Source organism: Macaca nemestrina, chromosome 1 (assembly GCF_043159975.1).
Source record: "Macaca nemestrina isolate mMacNem1 chromosome 1, mMacNem.hap1, whole genome shotgun sequence".
In the NCBI taxonomy this organism is placed as follows: Eukaryota; Metazoa; Chordata; class Mammalia; order Primates; family Cercopithecidae; genus Macaca; species Macaca nemestrina.
In genome coordinates, this window is record NC_092125.1 from 36,092,561 (window position 1) to 36,115,785 (window position 23,225).

General features: G+C 35.7%; 1 protein-coding gene across 5 annotated transcripts in view; it reads left to right on the forward strand.

Moving 5' to 3' along the window:
• Nucleotides 1-23,225, forward strand: part of LOC105484487 (RAS protein activator like 2) — a 378,824-nt gene that overhangs the window by 218,008 nt on the left and 137,591 nt on the right. Inside the window, exon 1 of one of the 5 annotated variants that reach the window (XM_011746156.3) lies at nucleotides 17,251-17,453. The exons of the other annotated variants lie outside the window; for them this stretch is intronic. Within the exon in view, the coding sequence (XP_011744458.1) occupies nucleotides 17,441-17,453 (13 nt within the window). The 5' untranslated portion in view covers nucleotides 17,251-17,440. Of the gene's footprint in view, nucleotides 1-17,250; nucleotides 17,454-23,225 lie in introns of those variants that run through there. 5 annotated transcript variants of the gene reach the window in all.

Here is a 23,225-nt window from a genome sequence, read left to right on the forward strand (position 1 = left end):
TATTTTCTTATAGAGAATGGTAAGAGAAAATAAATTATCTTAATGAAAGAAAATGACCATTTTATCCTTTTTGCTGCATTTCACAAAATGAATATTAGGTTATTTATAGCAAAAACATGTATTAGGTTGTTAAGAGATCAATTAGTATACAAAAACCACACAAGAAGGTTTAGCAGTTATTTCACAGATAGAGGGTTTACTGTTTCAGGAAAGAAAATGCATACCTGTAACTAGAACACATTCTGTCTGGAAGGATACCTTTACCAGTGACAGTGCTGGGTAGTGGAAAATGGCACCAGCTTTGAAGTTGTCTTAACCTGAATTCAAATTCCGTATCTTCTCATCATTAATCCTGAACCTCAGTTTCCTTGTCGGAGGAGATTTTTATTATGATTCAAAAGAACAGTGCAGGAACAGTAACATAAACTTTGATTTGAGACAAACTTCAGTTCACTCTGACTCATAAAATCATGGAACCAGTGAGATAATAGATTAGGTGTTATGTTTCTCATCTTGCTTGGACAGGTTTAACCTACTACAAAAATTTGAAACTGGGCATAGTAGCTCACTCCTGTAATCCCAACTACTTGGGAGGCTAAGGTGGGAGGATTGATTTGGTCCAGGAGTTCGAGGCTGCAGATTGCACCACTGCACTCCAGCCTGGGTGACAGAGCAAGACCCGATCTCTAGAAAAAAAAAGAAAAAGAAAAAAAAAGGAAAAGAAAAGAAAAAAAGAAATTTGAGGTGTGGCATCTCTTAAAGCATTCTATCCCTATATCTTGTCATATTGCTCATTTGTTTTTTCCATTTTCACTTGCACTTACTTTCTTCTAAAGTATAGTCATAATTCACCAGTCTGTTATGTAATGAAAGTAGAAAGATGGGAGTGGGCTTGTTTATAATGCATCTTGAAATATGTTTGGAGACTTGACCTAGACCCTTGACTGCCCGGAACCTTTTCTGAAAGGAAAAATAAGTAATTTAGATAAGTTGAGAAAAATTAGCTAAATATTGTTTAATTGTACATGTGCATATGCTCTCTTTTTAGGTAGCCCAAGATTGGCTGTGCTGTTTACCAAAGCCTTTTAAGTTTACATTTCAAGCAGAAGGATTTATAAATCAGATTGGTGGAAAATCTAGTTTAATTTTATATGCAAAACAGACTGTAACTGTCTCGAGGGATGAAGTTTTTGGTTTGTTATGACCCCCTTGGCACCCACCTGCCAACTGGTCTCTATAGTAAAAATGCTTAACCAAGAAAGCTCCCTAGTTTCTCATGAAGCTGTTGTGTTCATTGGATTGTTCTGGTTACTTTTATTTCTGTAAAATTTAAAGCCATTTTCTTTCCAGTTGTCTTCAGATATTTGCATGTTAACATTTTTCCTCATTTTAATTGATATTTAATATAGCACAACAGGAAGCCTCCATTCTTTTCATTTTTTAAAAACATTCTCCTTACAAACTTCCTATTTTGTCTGTCTTTGACATGTTCTTTCTAACTCTGAAGAGTAGAGAATAACATAGGAAAAATTCAAGGTAGAAAACAGTGACTAGAACATGAATTCACAGGATGAGAAGGAAGTAAACGCGACTGAATTAGAAAGAGAACGAGTAATAGAGGAAAGATAATTATCAGTTCATTTTTTCCCCTTAAAGGCCTTTAGGTTTTTTCCCTCCCACTTTAATCAGAGTAGTGCCACCAAAGAGTCAAAAACGTATTTAAACAAATCTTTTGTAATTAATTTTTAAAGGTAGGAATTGTAGAGAAGTATTCATTCAGATATATGTATTAGGAACCAGATGAGCTAGGGATAGAGCTAATGAGATAATACATTGGGTGTGACTTAAAATAAGAAGAGAAAAAAATACATTTAAAAGCAGAATATCATTAGCAGTACATATAACAGTTGGATAGAAATAGCCTTGGAGTAGCCACTAAGGCTAGAAAGTTTCACAGTGGTAGATAGGCTCCCTGAAAGAAACTGTATGTGGAATAGGAGAAAAGAGAAAACTAGGCCTCTTCTAATAAGGTTTGACATCAGTGATACAGTTAGTTACAGTAAAAAATGAGCTTTTATAACTAAATGTGTTACTCAAGTTAATAAGTTAGAATTAGCTGGGTACCATGGCTCTGTAATCCTACCACTTTAACAGAAAGATTGCTTGAGGTCAGGTGTTTGAAACCAGCCTAGGAAACATAATGAGACCCCATCTCTACAAAAAATGAAAAAATTAGCCAAGCATGTTAGTGTGTGCCTGTAGACCCAGCTACTTGGGAGGCAGAGGTGGGAGGATCACTTGAGCCAAGGAGTTTGATTCTACATATAGCTATGATTAAATAGTCTACACTAGCTATGATTATGCTGCTGCACTCCAGCCTGGTGACAGAGTGACACCAAGACCCTGCCTCTAAAAATAAAGAAACGAATTAATAAATAAGAATATTTTAAACTTTTCCAAGAAAAATTAATTTTGCAGAATCTCATGTACCCACGTAAAAGGCTGGCTTATATGTTTTCCACGTTAGAAAGAATTCATCATAGATCAAAGGTATATGGTATCGGTTCTCATCAGGGAATATGAGAATAGGTTCAAAATTTCATTAACAGAAATCTACCTCCCTCATAATTACTGCTAATAAGTGAGAATAATAAGTGGATTTTCAAAAGAAATGTTATTAGACTCTAAGAAGTCACCTTTTAGTATGTATTTGTCTTTCAGAATTTATGGTATGCTATTTCCATTTTATTTGTAATAATGCTCTGCTGTTTCAGAATTGGTTATTGTACTAAAAGTTTATGTCTCAGAAAAGAATATCTAATTAATTTTTTATTTCATTTTATTTATTTTTGAGGTGGAGTTTCGCTCTTGTTGCCCAGGCTGGAGTGCAATGGTACAATCTCACCACAACCTCCACCTCCCAGGTTCAGGCAATTCTCCTGCTTCAGCCTCCCAAGTAGCTGGGATTACAGGCATGTGCTACCATGCCCGGCTAATTTTTTATTTTTAGTAGAGATGGGGTTTCTCCATGTTGGTCAGGCTGGTCTCGAACTCCCAACCTCAGGTGATCTACCCGCCTCAGCCTCCCAAAGTGCTAGGATTACAGTGGTGAGCCACCACTCCCGACCAATTTTGTTTTCCTTTCTATAACCCCCTTTTTCTCCCATTTTACCTATGTTATCTTGTCTTATAGACTTTTTATCACGTTTTAAGTGATGATTCGTTCTTTCTGGAGACAACCAAAAATAGCATTATCCCTATGGTTTAAACCATGCTACAATATAAATATTGAAAGGCTCTTAATAAAGGACAAGTTTCATGTAGTAATACTGTCCAGGTCAATAGAACAATCTCATTCTAACTTAGCATTTCTTTTCTATTTTGAATGAAATTAAAATTATCAAACTCTTTAAAAAATGTCAGTATGTGTATATATCCAAATTTAGTTGCTCCCATGGAGGTCTTCTTAAGTAGCTTTTTAAAACTATAGTATTTCCTAGTATTCATTTAGATTATAAGTAACATTCTTCAGGCTATAAACTATTTTTAAATTAGAATCTTAGATATCAGAAAATTATTAATTTACCAGGGAGAATATAATTAATAAAACACAGTTTATTTTATTTTTATTTTATTTATTTATATTTCGAGAAAGGGTCTTACTCTGTCACCCTGGCTGGAGTGCAGTGGCATGAGCTTGTCTCACTGCAGCCTCGACCTCTTGAGTTCAAGCAATCCTCCCACTTCAGCCTCCTGAGTAGCTGGGACTACAGGCGCACACCACCACACCTAGCTAATTTTTTTGTATTTTTTTTATAGAGGCAGTATTTCTTCACGTTGCCCAGGCTAGTCTCAAATTCCTGGGCTCAAGCAATCCACCCGCATCAGCCTTCCAAAGTTCTGGGATTACAGACATGAGCCACTGTGTCCAGCCACAGTTCATTGTTGAATCAGAAAGCATAATTGGCAGAAAGACAACCTTGTGGGTTCTTGTACCTAGAAAAACAGTATAGAAATGGCCAGTCCCGAGAGTGACCTTATTTAGAGAAAAGGTCTTTGTAGATATAATTAAAAATCTCAAGGTAAGAACATCCTGGATATCTAGGTGGGTCCTAATCCAGTGACAAATTTCCTCATAAGAGACAGAAGAGGGGAAGACATAGACATGGAGAAGAAGGCCTTGTGAAGACAGAGGCAATGATTGGAGTAAGGCAGAAGCAAGCCAGGGAATGCCGGAAGCCACCAGAAACTGGAGGAGGCAAGCAAGTCTTCTCCCCTGCAGACTTCCAAGGAAGGGTGGCTCTGCCTATACCTTGGTTTTGGACTTCTGACTTCCAGAAAATTATGAGAGCATAAATTTCCATGGTTTTTAAGTCGCTCTGTTTGTGGTAATTTGTTATGGTAGCACTAGGGAGATGATACATCTGGTTATTTTTTCTGCTATACAGACTATCTCATCTCCTATCTCGTTTCCAGTATACAGTACCATGAATCTGCTACTTTTAATTGAGTCTCTTACTCCTATTTCTTTTTACTTTTTTTTTATTTTTAATTTGTATGGGTACATAGTAGGTGTATATATTTATGGGGTACGTGAGATATTTTGATACAGGCATATAATGTGTAATAATCACCAGGGTAAGTGGTATCTGTCACCTCAAGTATTAATCATTTATTTGTGTTATGAACATTCCAATTGTTATTCTAAAATGTACAACAAATTGTTGCTGACTGTAGTTACTTTATTGTGCTATCATATATTAGATCTTACTTATTCTGTAATTCTTATTTCTTAGTATCACCGATTGCCATCTCAAATTCATCTATGTTTTTAGAATAAAAATAAAGAATAGTTATAAATGTGAAGAAACAATAAGTGATATAACTAGGTAAACATAATGATGACAAAACAGTGACAATGCTAAGTTCTGGATATATTTTATCTCATTTATTCCTGGCAGTCATCCTATGAAACAAGTATTATTAGTACCCTTATTTTATAGAGAAGAGTACTGATGCCAAATAAGTGGTAGAACCAGAATTCAAACCCAGGTCTGTATGACTTTAAATCCACCTCATCATGGTATTTCCCTACTACTTTATACAAATCACAATTACCAATAGGGTATTTCTGGTTATGAGTGATTTATAAATACTAAAAGGCAGCTGTGAGACCTTGTCTCTCTTTTCTTCCTCTCCCCAGCTATATTTGTTCCCTGATTCAGAGCCCCGCAGAGTGATTGACTTAGCAAATTGCCTAACCTAGGGAGTACAGCCTTTCATTCCTCAAATATATATTTTTTAATTCCTATTATGTGCCACACACTGTTCTGGCCTGTTGAACAAAGCATTCAAAAATAGCCAACAGTACAGATAAAAGCCTCTGCCTTCAGGGAACTTACATTCTGGTGGGACTGGACTGGCAAAGCAAACACCTTTACAATATACCACATGGTGACAAATGCAATGGAGAAAAAAGGTAAGGTAAAAGATGTAGGGAGTGCTGTGGGTGGAGAAGGGAGCAAAGGAATGCTATTTTTATATGAGATCATCAGAGAAGGCCTCACTGATTAAGGAACATTTGATGAAGATCTGAAAGAAAATGTCCCAGAACTGACATTTGAGTTCCTTGAATTTCCAGTTTAATAGGCCTATGAAATTCCAGTTTAATAGGCCTGTGAAGTGCTCAACATTGTGAATAAATACAGACCCCCTTGAAGGCACATCTTCAGGAAATTTCAGAACATCCACAATGGGAGAGACCCTTCTAAAAGTTTTCAGGGATTTAAAGCAGAAACAAAAAATACCCTATAAAGGATTTGAATAAGAGCAGCATCTGACTTCTTGATAGTAATATTAGAGGCTGAGACGTTGGAGCACTGCCCTTAAAATTCCAAGTGAACATGATGCCTAAACTGTTATTATATTCCAAGCTAATGTATCTGTCAAGGATAAGAAGGGGTAAATCTTATACTTCTTATACTAAAGTATAAGTATAAGTAAATCTTATAAGTAAATACTAAATACTAAATATAAGTAAATACTAAAGTATAAGTGTAAGTAAATCTTATAAGTAAATCTTATACTTCTTATACTAAAGGACCAGACTGAAGTTCCAGCTACTCAGGAGGATCACTTAAGCCTAGGAATTCGAGGTTGCAGTGAACTATGATCACACCACTGTGCTCCAGCTTAGGTGACAGAGCGAGATCCTGTCTCTTAAAAAAAGGGACAAGAGAAAGACAAGGGTTATCCCCAGAAGCTTGGTGAAAGGAAGTCTCTGGATGGCAGCTATGTAGCTGACTGAGTGAGCATCCAGTCCAAACTGGGGTAAAAGGATGGAAGGCTCTGGTATATATTAGTATTATAAGTTAGTAATAAATATACATTCAGTAAATTTTGGTTAATTACATTGTTGACTAAGTTGTTTTAATCAGAGCCATTAGTGGGGGTAGGGGGAAGGATAAATATTATTGAATGCTCAAGTTAAGGTCCTAGTTTATTATAGTTCCCCTGTGTTACAGCAGTGTTACCAGATGACTAGTAAGCCCTGCACAAATCTTTTCTCAAAATTGTTTGATTGGATAAATTTGGAAGATTGGGCTAATGGTAGATCACAATATGAGTAACATAAGTAATGTATTATTTTGTCCTAATGGTTCTGCTTGTAATATATATCTAAGATTCTGCAAGCTACTGTCCTGCATACCCGAGAAATTATTTCACAAAAGTATTCTATTTACATCTCTCCTTGGGTGATTTATGATGTCTGCATTTTTTTTACCAAGGTGTCTGTGATTACAACATAGTGTATGTAGTGTCTTATTTCTAATACATATTCTCTGTGGATGGAACAAAAGACTAAACAGTGAACGGTACTCTTGGTAAAGTGGAGTTCTTTTTGACCAAGTTATAAACTTTTTCACATAATTGTAGTTGCAGTGGGCTGTAGTCGGGGCCATGAAATAGCAGATTAGAAGTGTTCCCTGGTAAAAGAATTAAACATTTCTGTAAATGGAAGGAAAAGAAAAAGATTTCGGAGAATCTGATCAATAATAGCTTGTGGGTCCTAGTGAACGAAGCAGTCTATAAAGAGGTAAGGTTTTTGAGGGAAAAAATACTGTGTCAGATGAGGGGCAGATGATAAAAATTGTTCTCATTTTCCTTTTTTTTGCCTGTCGTCTTCATTTATAGAATTTCTATACAATGACTATGTTTGGCATTTAATAACAGTGGCTCTCCCCCAGAATACTGTTTTTATTTTATTTTACTTAACAAATATTTATGTAGTGGTTTGTGCCAAGTACTGTTCTAAGCACTTTGCAAATATTTATTCACATAACCCTATAAGGTGGATACTGTTATTATACGTCTTTGTTTGTTTGTTTGCTAGCACTTAGTGAAACTGAGACAGTGCTTGTCCAAGACATCATAAGTAGTAAATGACATAGCTGGTATTTGAACCTAGGAATTTGGCTCTAAAGTCAGTCCTCTTAACCACTGTGCTCTTCTATCTGCCAACGTAGTACCTTACAAGTGGTGAGCAAAAGAGGCAGAGTTCTGTTTTATTTTTTATTTTTATTTTTTGAGACAGGGTTTTGCTTTGTCACCCAGGCCAAGGTACAGTGCTGCAAACTGCAGCCTCAACCTCCTAGGCTCAAGCAATCCACCTGCCTCAGCCTCCTGAGTAGCTGGGAGCACAGGTGCGCAGCACCACACGTGACTAAGAGTCAGAGTTCCATACTCCCATGTCCTTGATATTGTCAGTGGTTGAATCCCTATGCCCTTATAAAAATCAATTTGTTTGTCGTCTATTTTGCTGTTATTTAGTGGAGGAAAAATGTGTAGTAATCTATTTAAAAATATAAAAAGAGACTATACAGGGTTTTTGTTGCTATTAGCAATCATAGGACAAACTGTGATGAGTGAAATCATGTGTATTAGAGACATAACTTCATGCATCTTTTTTTTTTTTTTTTTTGAGACGGAGTCTCGCACTGTCATCCAGGCTGGAGTACAGTGGCCGATCTCGGCTGACTACAACCTCTGCCTCCCCGGTTCAAGCTATTCTCCTACCTCAGCCTCCCAAATAGCTAGGATTACAGGCGCCTGCCACCATGCCTGGCTAATTTTTTTGTGTGTTTTTAGTAGAGACAGAGTTTCACGATGTTGGCCAGGCTGGTCTCAAACTCCTGACCTTATCATCTGCCCACCTTGGCCTCCCAAAATGCTGGGATTACAGGTGTGAGCCACCATGCCTGGCCACTTCATGCATCATTTAAAGAATTTCTATACAAAGAACATTTTTGGCATTTAATAGCATTCAATAAATATTGAGTTCAGTTAAATGTCAAATAAGAGTGTACAATATACTTTCAACATTACTCAATTGATTATATTCTCATTAATTTCATGTTTACATGATATGTAAAATTTAAAACACGCATCATAAAAATTTTAGTAAATTTTAAATGTTTTCTGGATTATGATTTTAATTGTGCAATAAATGATGGTATATGATAAAGCATAGCCCAATAATAATAGAATTTTTCTAATTCAAGCCTAGATTTTCTCTACAGAAAAACCTATATTCTCAGCCAGACACGGTAGCTCATGCCTATAATCCCAGCACTTTGGGAGGCCAAGGCGGGCAGATCACCTGAGGTCAGGAGTTCAAGACCAGCCTGGCCAACGTGGTGAAACCTCGTCTCTACTAAACACACACACACAAATTAGCCAGGGGCGGTGGTGGGCACCTGTAATCCCAGCTACTCAGGAGGCTGAGGCAGGAGAATCACTTGAACCCAGGAGGCAGAAGTTGTGGTGAGCCGAGATTGCGCCACTGCACTCTAGCCTCAGCAATAAAGAAAAACAAAACAAAACAAAAAACCTATATTCTCAAAATCAATGTTGTGGCCTGACACTTTGCCAGTCACATGGAAACCACTCTTTATTTCCTTGTATAAGGGAGAAAAAGTTGTCTCCAATTCTTATACAAAGGTATCCCTGTCTAATTTCTCATGTGTGGCCTTGAGAAATTAATAGTGGCTGTTTGAATCTGCCTTTAGTCACTAATGAATATTTCCTTATCAGATTTATTAATATCTTTTTTATTCTCTGAATTTTGTCATCCATAAAATATCACTCAAATATTAGACTTTACTGAGATGAAACTATTTTTCACCTATTTTTGTTTTTTGTCAATATGACGTTTTAACTCATTTATGCCTAGTGTTCCATTATTGGAACACTAAACTTGCGGGAGTTATTTATATCCTATTGTTCAAGGTCATTACCAAAATCTCATTTTTTTGCAAAAAAAAAAAAAAAAAATTGCAGCCTGTGGCATAAATGGATTAAGACCAGCATGTTAGATACATTATTTAGTTTTAAATGAATTCAAAAACCCAAGCGATATGCTGAGTTTACTTTACCCGTGGGGCACATTTACCTGTTGATAGTAACTACTGTTGAAGATAGGTTACAAAATAGTATATAATCATAATAGTAAATAATCATAATTCTTGACTATATTAAAAAACAAATTATCTTTTCTTAGAATTACTTCTCTACTCACTGAAACAAACTTCTCTTAGAGGATTTTTCAGTTTTTCATTAGTAGTAATTTATTTTGTCTGTATTTTCAGCAGTAATAAATTTAGATATCATGTTTTATTGCCAAGAGAAAATATGTTAACCATTGTGGTAGGCAGAAAAACTTGGCTTGTTTTTAAAGCAACAGTAAATCAATCTTTGAATGTAGTAGTTGTGTTTTTGAACTACATCGTGTTTTCTTTGTGGGATCATTGTTTTGGAATTGATCATGAATTGATTATAGGCCTTGCATAATTCCATGCTTTTTATAACATTGTTTTTGCCTTTTCTGGGTATAATAGCTAATTCATTTCTTATCGTGTTGAATTTTTTTAATAATAGTAATAATTTTTTACTGCATGTGCAGAAATTTAGAGGGAATTTTTAACCTCTTGAAAGTTATTTTTCTTATTTAATGATATTTTCAAAAACTAAAAATGATTATTTATTGGTTTGTTTCTCATGTCCACAATGTCTTATACTTGGTAAAAGATCATTCATTTATTGCAACTTTTTTTTTTTTTTTTTTTAAACGGAGTTTTGCTCTTGTCACCCAGGCCGGAGTGCAATGGCATTATCTTGGGTCACTGCAACCTCTGCTTCCGAGTTCAAGCCATTCTCCTGCCTCAGCCTCCCAAGTAGCTGGAATTACAGGCATGCACCACCATGCCTGGCTGATTTTTGTATTTTTAATAGATAAGAGTCAGGGTTTCACCATGTTAGCCAGGCTGGTCTCAAACTCCTGACCTTCGGTGATCTGCCTGCCTCAGCCTCCCAGAGTGCTGGGATTACAGGCGTGAGCCACTGCACCCAGCCACAACTTTTAAAAGATTAAAAAAAAAAATGCATGTCATTGTATAGGAACTTTAAAAAATAATCCTTCTAAAAAAATAGGAGGCAGGCCGGGTGCGGTGGCTCATGCCTGTAATCCCAGCACTTTGGGAAGTCAAGGGGGACGGACCCACGAGGTCAAGAAATCGAGACCATCCTGGCCAACATGGTGAAACCCCCACTCTACTAAAAATACAAGAATTAGCTGAGTGTGGTGCTGCACACCTGTAGTCCCAGCTACTAGGGAGGCTGAGGCAAGAGAATCACTTGAACCCGGGAGGCAGAGGTTGCAGTGAGCTGAGATCGCACCACTGCACTACAATGTGGCGACAGAGCGAGACTCTGTCTTTAAAAAAAAAAAAAAGGGCAATATATTTTAAAATATAATATTTGGAATAAAAATGTAATATAACCAGAATCATAAAATAGAACAAGATTGTCCTTTTGGAGCCTGAAAAATAATTGAATAAAAGAGTCTTATTTTTGTCACTATCACTACCCTAATGGATCAGAAGTAATAAGTAGAAATACCACAGGTTAATTTTTTTTTTTTTTTCCTTAAGAACTTAAATTTTCCTTTGGGGAATTTATTTTCTTTTAAAAAATAATCAGGACCGTAATTGTCAAAGGTTTGGCTAAAGGATAATATTCTACAGAAAAACAATATAGCATATCTACAAACCAAAGACTATATATTTGTAATACTGGTTTTTCTTCTCTTTCTTTCTTTATATAAAAGATAGTGTCTGATTAAATTCATTGGCCTATTTAATATTAAGTATGTTTTAAATGGAGGAGGAAAATAGCCACTGAACTGAGGAAAGGGGCCCCTAATTTTCTCTTGAATTTGATTTCTTCCAAACAACACAAAATTTGGTGCCAGACTACTGATACTGAGAATATGTTCCTCTCCTTTCCTTACTCAATCTATTCCCTTCTCCCTTAAAACACACACACACACACACACACACACACAGATCTTCCTCTCCCTGGCCCTTCCATATTCTAGGACACAGAGGTTTGGAAACTGCTCACACACTACATAGAATGATCATTTTCAAGTCAGGAGCTGCCTCTCAGATTCTGAGTGATACAGCCCTCTCCAGTTGCTGAAACAAATGAAAAAGCACATAAGTGGAATGTCCTATTGAAAATTCAATACATTGTTCCAATAAATATATATGTTGCTACATCTAGATGAATACACACTGAGGAAAAGAGCAATAGCTTCTGATAAACCTAATTTGGAACAATATGTAAGCTCCTTTATAAAATTAATAATATTATAGAAAATTTGGAAAGTATGGAAAGCTATGAAGAAGAAAAAAAGAACCCAAAATGCCAATTAAAGATAAATTTGGAGTAGTTTAGTGTACCATAGTGGTGAAGGGAAAGCACTCCAAGAGCCAGCTAAAGCATGAATTCTGGCTCTACCACTTTGTAACCTTGGGCAAGTTACTCACTTAACTTGTGTCTCCATTTCCTCATCTGTAAAATGGGAAAAACAGTATAATTTACTTCTTAGGTTTTATGTTTTAGAACTCTGTTTCCCTAGGAAATTGCTGTTAGAATTTTCCTTTTTCTTTTCTTTTTTTTTTTTTTTTTAAGGCTTGATGACAGTCTTTAGACTCCTGCTGGATATTGGTGTGCTTCAGTTAGTTGTAAGAAAATAATGGAAATTGGATGAAGTTAACTGCCTGCAGTAGTATTTTGAATTATATAGTACATATATATGTCTTTGTATCAGTGGTAAGCCAAGGACTGATTGTACTATAAGGTCTATGCTTTTTCTAAATAGATTTTATAAAAACAGTAGCCCATACTTGCAAATATTCTTTAAAACGAAGGCGAAACCAAATGCCTAATGACCGTTATTTTTACTGAAACTGAATATTATCTGCATTATATGAGAAAAATGGACTAGTGCTTTTGTTGTGACAGCACATTAGCTTAATAGGAAATCCATAAGCCTAACAGATAATTATGTGTATGTATATGTATAATTATGTATGTATATATATAAAAATATATGTATTATATATAAATAAATATATATATTTTTAAAGCCACTGAAGAAAATAAATTTGTTTAAACTCCCTTTTTAAATGAGATCCAATATCACAGGCATGTCCTTGGCTCTCTGAGCACATTCAAAGATAGTATCCAGTAATATCCAACACTATCCCAAAATATTTTTAGTTGCTTTTCATTGTTTATTCATGAATTTTTTTGTAGAAATAGAAGTGTTGGTTTTGTTCTTTTAGTATAATCTTACTCATATGATGAAATAAAAGTAGGAAAAGATTTCCTTGTGTTTTCCCATTTAGATTTTGCTTATTATTAGTAGTATTATTTATTTATTTATTTTTGAACTGTGGTCTTATTCACATGAAAGCCTTAGTTTCTCAACTCAGTACCAGGGGACTGATATTTAATTTTGCCTACTCCCTATAATACTTCCTCCTAGCCAATTGCCATTCCAGAAAAAAAAAAAAAATGCAGTCTACTAAGTCATCTTAGTGGGAAGAGCAAAGTAAAGCTCTAATGCTTAGCCAGAAGTTTTAAAAATATTTTGTGACTATCATAATTGTTACTTGTTTGACATGGCCCTTTCTAAACACTTGTAAGTACTTTGCTAACCACATGAATTAACAAGTCTTCTGATCTTTATAATGCCTCTTTATCAGAGAGCAGAAGTATGTATGTATGTGTGTCTGTATATTGTGCTGGCATCCCATCATATAAAAATGAAATTAAATAAAGTTTTAATGGCATTTCTGAATAAGTGGGTGACTTTGGTGTTTGTCATTCAAATTATAAACAATGGTTTTCTTTTTAAATATGAACTCTCAAAAGAATGTAGTGGGAAGACCCACATATCAGAATGCCAATCTTTTTTATGGGTAAACATGAAAAGACACTGTGTTTATGGTTAAAAGAAGCTGAGTTTATGATCATCTGCTGTTCAAAAGAGAAAGCACATGTAAGCACAAGAGCCAGCGCACTTACAGCCTGAAATAACCTCAGTTGGTTTGCTTTGAGATGTTTTCTGCTTGGAGGAGGAGAATATGGGGGTCAACAGGGTGGCTTGTTGTTCATTAATTTATTTGATAAGCAATAAAATTGATATGCAAGTAATTTTTTTTTTTTTTTTTTTTGAGACAGAGTTTTGCTCTTATCACCCAGGCTGGAGTGCAGTGGCACAATCTCGGCTCACTACAACCTCCTTCTCGCAGGTTCAAGCAATTCTCCTGCCTCAACCTCCTGAGTAGCTGGGATTATAGGTGCCTGCCACCACGCCTGGCTAATTTTTGTATTTTTAGTCGAGACGGGGTTTTACCATGTTGGCCAGGCTGGTCTTGAACTCATCACCTCAGGCGAGCCACCCGCCTGGGCCTCCCAAAGTGCTGGGATTACAGGCGTGAGCCATTGTGCCCAGCTGTAATTTTTAATTATATACAGCTATCTTATTATTTTTGTGCCTATTGATTTTCAAAAAGATCATATATTTATGGTTTCAGAATTTCTTTTTTATTATTTGTTTGTTTGTTTGTTTTTTGAGACAGAGTCTTGCTGTTACCCAGGCTGGATTGCAGTGGCATGATCTCGGCTCACTGCAACATCTGCCTCCTGGGTTCAAGTGATTCTCTTGCCTCAGCCTCCTGAGTAGGTGGGATTACAGGCATGTGCCACCATGCCTGGCTAATTATTGTATTTTTAGTAGAGTTGGGGTTTTACCATGTTGGTCAGGCTGGTCTCGAACTCCTAACCTCAAGCAATCACCCACCTCGGCCTCCCAAAGTGCTGGGATTGCAGGCGTGAGCCACCGCGCCCAGCCTGGTTTCAGAACTCCTTAATGGCTAGCATATGGAATTGTATACCTGTACCAAAGTCAGAATCCCATAATATTACTTTTATATGGGATGGAGGGAAAATACATTATCTACGTTCTTCAAAATTCAGCAAGTATACTATTTGGTTGATTCATAACTAGGAAAAAAAACTCACAGCCTTTTAGAAACACAATATTTGTTGATATTGAATTTTGAAACTATCATAGATGTAGCCTCCAGGAGTTTACTTATCCCTGTTTTCAAACCATTTATTTATTCAACAGATACTTAGTAAGCACTTACTATGTGGCAGACAGTGTATTTAGCGTTGCAGATATAGCAGCGAACAAGGCAATTATAGTCTCTGCCACCACTCAGATTCTGAGTGATACAGTTCTCTCCAGTTGCTGAAACAAATGAAAAAAGCATATAAGTGGAATGTCCCTTTGAAAATCCAGTATATTGTTCCAATAAATATATACATGGTAAAGGTGGGGTGATAGCAGGGACTTTGTCTTATTTCCCACTTATCCCCAGAGTTTAGGAAAATGCCTGACATTAGTCAGTATTTCATAAATGATAGATGGATGGATGAATATATTTCACTCATCAAACCTTTTTAAAGTATTTAGACTTAGGAGGACTGTAGCATAACTTGAGGACAGGGGCCATAGCATATCTATTTTCTTATGCCAGAGCCTAGCACTGTGTATGTTATGTGCTGAAATAAGAACGTTAAGGAATTCATCTCCATTTTGTGCAGTTGCAAGTAACTAACTGAAGCCAATAGAATTAAACACCAAGGAAAGATAGCCTTTTCATCATTTACCCAGTTAGGACCTGTTTCTAACAGGTGGGATCGTGGTCAATAGAAGTTGCTTCTCAGAGTAATTTCTACTTAACCTTCAATGTCTATGAACCCATAGCCATGTGCTGTGGTACCATGGCCAGGGAAACGCAGCTTTTGGGATAGAGACTGAAGTGACTGGTAAAATTTTAATCTTCTCCTGCAGCATGAGTAAGTTCTCCAAGAAGCTGGAGAAGCACAAGTAAATGCTTCACTATTTAGCCATGAGCTCAAGCTAGAAAGTGGCTGAAATTCATGCCTATGCAGTGAATCCCTCATTGGTTAGGAATAGCCTCACAGAGTTTGATGGAGTTTTGAATTGGTGCATTAGATCACACAATTTGACCACTCAACTCAGCACCAAGCCTGTTCATTTTGGATAGGTGAGGCCACTTTAGCCATTTTATTTCTACAGATAATCACTATGTTATAATTATTTGGTTTCACATTTCTCCCCTGTATAAAGAGTTGGGTAGGGTTGTCTTGACTAATCCATCTTATGTGGTCCTAGCCCAGCACTACACTCAATAAATGTTTGTGTTAGGTTGAACTATATAAAATGCTGTGTTTGTAAGTCAAAAAATAGTCAAATATTAGCAATGATCAAGTGAATAATAAGAAAAATTCAAGCAGTGAATGAGTGGTTGGACCAGATGATTTTAAAGATGTCTTCCGGTTCTGGAATTCCATGACCTTATAATTCAAACATAAATAACATCATCAGTGAGTTTCAATACTTAGTTACCAACTTATGAAACCATGGTATTCATATTATACACAAACATAGCACCTTGTTCTTGTCCTTCTCGGAACTTATCACAATGATTTAGCTATTTTTATACTAGATGACTATGTGCTCCTCATCTTAATGTGTATAATACGTAGCTAATGTGTAAGATACATAGTACATATATACATAAATATAAACAGGTAGATAGATGATAGATACAGTGTATGTGTTTCCATCAGCTGTTTGTTAAAAGGTAGATGATACATTAATACTGTGTTGTTTTCATGTCTCTTCTGTTCCAGTGCTTTAAGGTGGCAGGTGTAGTCCACTGTGATTCAAACTATGAATTTTTTCATTGATGAGTTCTGATATGCTAAATTCAGCAACTGAGCACCTGTATAATATGTTAGGTCATCATATTAATAATAGTTGACTTGCCTTTTTATTGGGGGAATATAGAAAAACAAAAACCCTAGAAATATGACTGATTTTAAAACAAACTAAAATGATGATTGAGAATAGTAATACTATCTATAATTCCATTGCATCTAGTAGGAAATTAATTTTGCAGAGCCACTCAGTTTGTTTTGATTATTCTTTATTTCAAAAATGAAATTCTCAGTTTTAATCTCAACAGTAAATCTGTTGATTATAGCAGAGCTGATTTTTATCTGTCAATAACTTAAAAAATTTTTGAGGAGGAAAAGCAAGCATCAACTTCTAGGGATCTAGTAACTTCCTAACTTAATGGGACTTGCCTAACAGTAGATGAACTTTTCATTTTAAAACTTTGCCTTTAGTAGTCAACACTGTCCTCAACACAGCTACAGACTATATACTATAGCGTCCATACAATACAGGGCATTTCTGTATGAATAAAGTATTACATTTTTTAAAAGTATCTTTTAAAAAATGAAGTTATAGCTTAAGACCTGAATGAAGGGCTTTAGGGAAATAAAACTTTGTTCCTTTTCTAAATTTTAGATATTTCCCTTATGGTAATATAGGGAATTAAAGTGATCGGTATAATAAGGTAGTTTAAGATAGTAATGTGTATGTGTTAACAGACTTCTATCTCTGCGTCAACTGTAAGATTTACCTGGTTTTTATACTCTGAAGAGTTTATATTTAAATTTAACATAATAAAACATTCAAAATAAGAATCTCTGAACTTAGTTTTATTTTAGACTGCTTATGAAAAAAATCACTTCTTAAAGTGCACAGATGCACACATCCACCCTCCCATCCTTTGTGATAGAAAAAATGATTACTTAGCTTGGTAAATCACATTGCTTCTCCTGAAGTAGACTGACTGTACCCAGTGCTGCGAAAGAAAGCCCAGTGAATGAGTAAGGAAGGGTGGCTATTGTTTAGTGCTCTCTAGCAAAAGAACAGGATTGGGGGTGGGGTTGGGGCGAGGATTGAGTTTAACTGGCATTGGCTCTGGCTTTTCTGCATTCCAAACTGTCTGAGGCACGAAGTGAGAGCGAAAAGGGAGAGAGCAGGAGAGCGAGCACAGGAGAGCGAGTACAGTATACAAAGTGTTTTGCGTTTCTGACTGGCGTGCCGGAAAGATCATGTTAGCTCACCCAGAAACTTCACAGGATGCAGACCCCAGGTAAGAGTCCCTAGAGTCTGAGACTGAAATGAAAAGTCACGTATTTAAGGGGAATGTGGCTTTTTAAAAATTACACAAATGCAGTGACTATTTACCTTTATGATTATTGGCTTTAAAAAAATAGGTTGGTTTTTATTGCTGTGAGTTCACAGAAATACTGTGTGGAAGCTGTCTGTTAGCATTCCAGTACAAAATCCAGCACAAGAATAGCCATCTAATAAACTCAGATAAATTAAAAGAATAATGACCACAGCAAAATATTAACACTGCAGCATGTACTTGTTCTGTTAATAATATGAAATGGATCCTTATTCTGTATCTTTCCTAAAATTCTTTATGAAATATAAAGATACCTGGGAACAGGTAAAGCTCATTTCTCTCTGAGTGAGACAGAATGTATTGACCATCAACAAGATGTTAACAGCCTTGCTTGAACCTCAGTAACACATAATCAATCTGTGTCATTCAAAAGTTCAACAGGTTTGATCGATAGACAGCAGTAAGAGCATTCGAAAGAAAACTTTGTTACTTTTGCCCAAGGTAGGCTTTTAATATCCTCTGCCAAGATGACAAGTAAAAAAGTTTATTGACTTATTGAAAGTTAAATCTGAAAGAGACTTGGAGATTATCTATAGTCTAGTCTCTCCATTTTCAATGAAAATTTTGTGGTCTAAGGTACTTGCGCAAGGTCAGAATTAGTAACAGAATTGAAATGAAAACCCAGATCTCCTTATTCTCAGTTTAACGTGTTTTTCATAGAACCAATTATATACAGACTTATATTTTACCTATACTACATCTGCTAGCCTCAGGTACAATGAATTATTGCCTAAATAGACCAGGTACATCATAAACCTAGATTGAAATCTTATGGGGAGGAGGTATTGAGAATAGATGTCGTCAAATCACTGTTGATACATACTCTTGACCAAAACCAAAAACATATAACAAAATATTTATCAAGAGGAAAAAATGGCTTTCAGTGAAGGAAAATTACTATAGTTTGTATGCTGCTTTTATTTAATTATGCTGCTTTTAATTTTTTAAAAGACTTTAGGACTTGTCAGTTTTCTGTGTAAATGTTAGTAAACTTTTTTCTGTATGCAAATATCTATTTTTGTAATGTGTCTATTTTACTGAAAGCAAATTATATTCACTGCCTTTCTTATGTTTACTCAAAGAAAAATATGAGATAATATTTTTAAATCATCCAACTATTTTGACCCATTGCTTCCTTATCCAAAGTCAATTTCTGTTTCTCTCTGCTTATAAGGATCTTCTGTTATTTCACCTCTTGAATTATGTGTTAGAGGATAATTTAAGTGAAGAGATTTGAGAGCCACAACAGACAGGGAACATCTGTCTTCATACATTTTCATTTAGTCCCTAAAAAAGGTTGCTGCCCTTTCCATTTTTCTGGAAACCATTGTGGGGATGAGAGGCCACACTATTCTAGTGAGCTAAATAGTAAAGATAGCCACTGTCAACAGAATCTGTCATGGCTCTTTACAACTCCTGGGAACAAGTTAGCTTGATTTCGCTATAAGCACAGTAAAGGGATGTTGTCCTTTTGTATTAAAGCCTGACCTGCTCATTCCAGTTTTTGGCTGGGTCTACGTAAGTGCAGTTCTGATTTACAAGTCTGTGTAGGATGGGCAGTAAGTTATAAGGAATAGTTTCCTTACTCCTCTCGGCTATATCGGAAACCAAATTACCAAGTGAATTCTCCACCCAGTAGGAAAGAAGAGACTGTTTGTCTTACTGGAGAATCCATTATTTAAGCACACTGTTTTTAAGAGGACCCATGGCTGTGAGAATAAGGACATAATGCTGTATCCAACTTAACAGTATTCATGTTGTATTACACAAAGCTTAGATTCTTCTCTCAGCTTTTATCCTGCTTTTAATATGTGAAAGGACTGCCATGATATATCTATGTATATTATGTTGTGTGTGTATATTATATGATAGAATGAGAGAGTAAAATGGGCCTTTGACCTGAGTATATTTTCTGATGCCAGAAATGATCAGAAGTCATTAATCTATTGCTGGTATTTTACTGATCTAAGTTAAAAGAAACTATTTTATTAACCAAGCTAATCATGATAAAACTCACTACCATGCACTACAAAGAGAAAAATACTCAAAGGAAATTCACTTCTTTTTTAATTCTGAAAACAAATGTCAGATTATGCAGGTTTATGCTTTCCGTGTTAAAAATAAAATAAAATAAAAAGGTGCCCACTTTGTGGCTAAAGACAAATTTTATTTTTAAACAAGTTTTTATTGGTGTATAATACATGTAGATAGTTATGGGATTCATTTGATAATTTAATACATTTACACAATTTGGAAAGATCACATCAGTATACTTGGGATACCCATCACCTTAAATGAAGACAAATTCTAAATGGGAATAGAGTGAGTAGAGTGAAATATAAGTGGCATGAAAAAGAAACTCTCATATGTATGTGAAATAATTTTCTTTTGACCAGTGTTTTCTTGAAGGCAGACCTATTTTCACTATTCATGATTTTCTCCTTGATACTGCTTTTAAAATTTTTCCCATGAACAATCTATATATAAATATTGTTTGTATATTAAATTTTCAAAGAAGGTAAAGAGCTCTACTATATAATGACAACATTTTCTGAAAAAGATTTGGCTATAGTTGATCACGACTTTTGACTCATTGAAAGAAACTGCTCTCTTTGCTGTTGCAATTTCTTTCTACCTCTTGGGCATAATTCTATGTTATGTATCCCAGTTAAATCCCCAAGAATGGAATATCTTCAAAGAAAAATGAAGGCAAAAGATAGGGACCAGGGGCAGGGACTTGAAGCTGGACATATAAATTGTTCTGAGCTGTCAAGTTAATTCTTTTACTCATGAAAGTTACCCAGTTATCCACCCAAGACTCTGAGAATCCTTTTATGTAAACAACATGGTTGTGTTTCCCCTTCTGCTCCAGTCTTGACCTTCTGCAGTCTCTAAAGAGAAAAAGTGTTTGTTACAGACTCTTTTTGTTCTCTTCTGTTCTTTCACGCTCCCTAGTGGTTGTTCATGGTCATTCTTGTTTTCAGTTCCCTGTATATCAGTTTTAGTGAGAAGGAGGTGACTGCTGTATTGTGAAATAAGGTTCACCGGATTCTTATATTTGAGTTGCATAAACTTTCTTAAAATAACTGATTCTTACGTGCAGAATCAGAAGCAAAAATTTTTGTCCTGTTGTTCCTAGTGAACAATGATTCAATAAAATGAGTCATGACTCAGCGATATGAATTCTCTTTTAGCCGGGGTTATTTTTAAGTGCTGATAGGAATTCCATCTATCAAAATTCCACATTTAATTGTGGGTATGATCTCAGCTTGTGTTTGGAAGCCTTAAGCAATGCCACTCAGAATACTTTCTTTGTACATACTTGACAAGTAAGAGAGACTTACTAAGTCAGTGATTAAAATTCAGATGAAGGCCTTTGTCCTCTCTGGTACCCCCTTGCCCCTACTCAAACCGTGTCATGAAGCTGAATTGGAAATACTATTAGCTCAAGCACATGAAGAGGGAACCATTGAGGAGATCCTGTTAATAATATGACTCTATAGAACTCCACATTTCTGTCATTCTCAGGTTTGCAATATTTTTTGAGTAAATGAGTTGCTGAAAAGCACCTTGGAAAATTAGTTTAGGTTTGTGCAGACCTGTTCTTAGAAGAAGAGAAGATAGCTGGTTCTGCTTCCTCTTTCTAATGTCAGATCTTGGAAAGTAAGAAACTTGAGCTGCTGGAATAAAGCAGGTGTCGTTCAGGATCAGGTGTTGCCTAGGATAGCTAGCCTGTTAAACAAGTTGCTAACTGATGTCCTGAATCCAATTCCAGAGATTACGGAGTACCTTTGAAAAATGTTATAACAGCACTGTTGTGTAACTATTCATAAATACTACCTTTAGTTTATATGAAGATTAGGAAAATGGGTATTCTTTCCGTTTTTAAGATTCTGGTTTGTAACTTTTTTGCTGAAATACTTCAATTGGGTTGTGTGTGCTTCTCGAGTCAGATAGGAGAAGATAAGATGTCTGAGTCCCTACTTCAATCGCTCTTTCCAGGAATACCTGGAATATGAAGTTTCAAGTAAATAAGTAAAATGAAATAAAAAAGAGAAGTGATTTGTCAAAATGAGTGCAAGAAGAGCCACCAAAAATCTAGCTTGTGTGAGTACATAGAATTGAGTTTATTCAGTCAAAGGACAAGGGAAAATGTGATAAGTCTATTAACAGGGAAGGATAATCATCTTCTGTGTACCAAGAGCTCATTTCTAAGAGTGTGTCCAGTATGGTTATAGAATATTTCTTATCAGCATTTTCTCAAAGTATGGGAAACTAATCACTCAAAGGGGAAATAGATTATTTAAATGCTTTCAACATGTGGTAGAGGAATTTCTTCACACAGAATTTGGTCTGCTTTATTTGTGAATCTCTCTTGTACAGCTGAAATTTAAGGAGATTTTTTTATTAATTAAAATATTTTATCTTTCATATAATTTGCTACATCAGCCAGGTTTGGTGGCTCACACCTGTAATCTCAACACTTTGGGAGGTAGAATCAGTAGGATTGTTTGAGGCCAGGCCTGGCAACACAGCGAGACTTCCTCTCTACAGAAAATTTAAAAATCGGCCAGACAGGGTGGCATGCACCTCTAGTCCCAGCTACTGAGAAGGCTGAGGTGAGAGGATTGCTTGAGCCCAGGAATCAAGACTGCAGTGAGCTATGGTCACATCACTGTACTCCAGCCTGGGTGACAGAGCAAAACCTTGAAGAAAAAAAAAAAAAAGAAAGAAGGAAGGGAAAAGAAATCGCTATATACATCCTGACGTTTTCCTTGAAGCATTTTTCCTCCACCTGAAGTCCAGTGAAATGTCACTGTAGTTTCCTGAAACAATAAATATGCTATTATATGAGTAGCATCATTTACTTGCCTGGGTATAATTGCTAAAATTTTGAAATATGCTTTTAGTATGTTTAGTTTTATTTATTTCCTTCCCCTATTATTAAAAAACAGCACTTGGAAAATGATTAATGATCAACTTTTAAAGATAATTTTTTAAAGTAGCTTTTAAAAATCAACTAAAGCCCTTACCATTCTCTTCTCATCTCTGAGAAATGGTATAGACTATTTTTATTAACCAAAAATGTAGTATAAAGAAGAAACCCTAGGAGTTACTGCTATCATTACAAGGAATGAAAACTAGTCTCCCTTGGAAATATTTTTTAGCTTATACAAGATCAAAATGTACTAGGCAGAGGAAATTTATTGTAATACAAAAGGTAGAAGTCTAGTGGAAGTATAGCTATTTGTCCCCAGTGCCTCAGTAGAACTGTTTAGTCCATCACTTGTGACACTATTTTATTTTGGTTTCATTTGATTTTTTTTAATGGAAGAGTGTTTAAAACCAGAAGCCAGGCTTTGATCTGGTCTTTTTTAAAAGGAATATCCAAACAATGATTTACCTGTTTTTCTCAGAAACTATCTTACTGTGAACAAACTGCAAAATGTATTTAACAGTAAAATCTTAATTATCAAGAAATAGTGAGCTTGAAGAGTGTGACTATTGCTGTAAAGTGCTGTGATTTATGACAGCTTCCCAGTAGGTTTCTCCCAGGGTCAGTGTCATGAAACCCATTTTCATTTTACTTTGTTCTTGGATTAAACATTTAAAGGTAGAATTTTTGTTTCTCTTTCCCCCTATCAAACCTGTATTACGGGAGAATAGAAACTG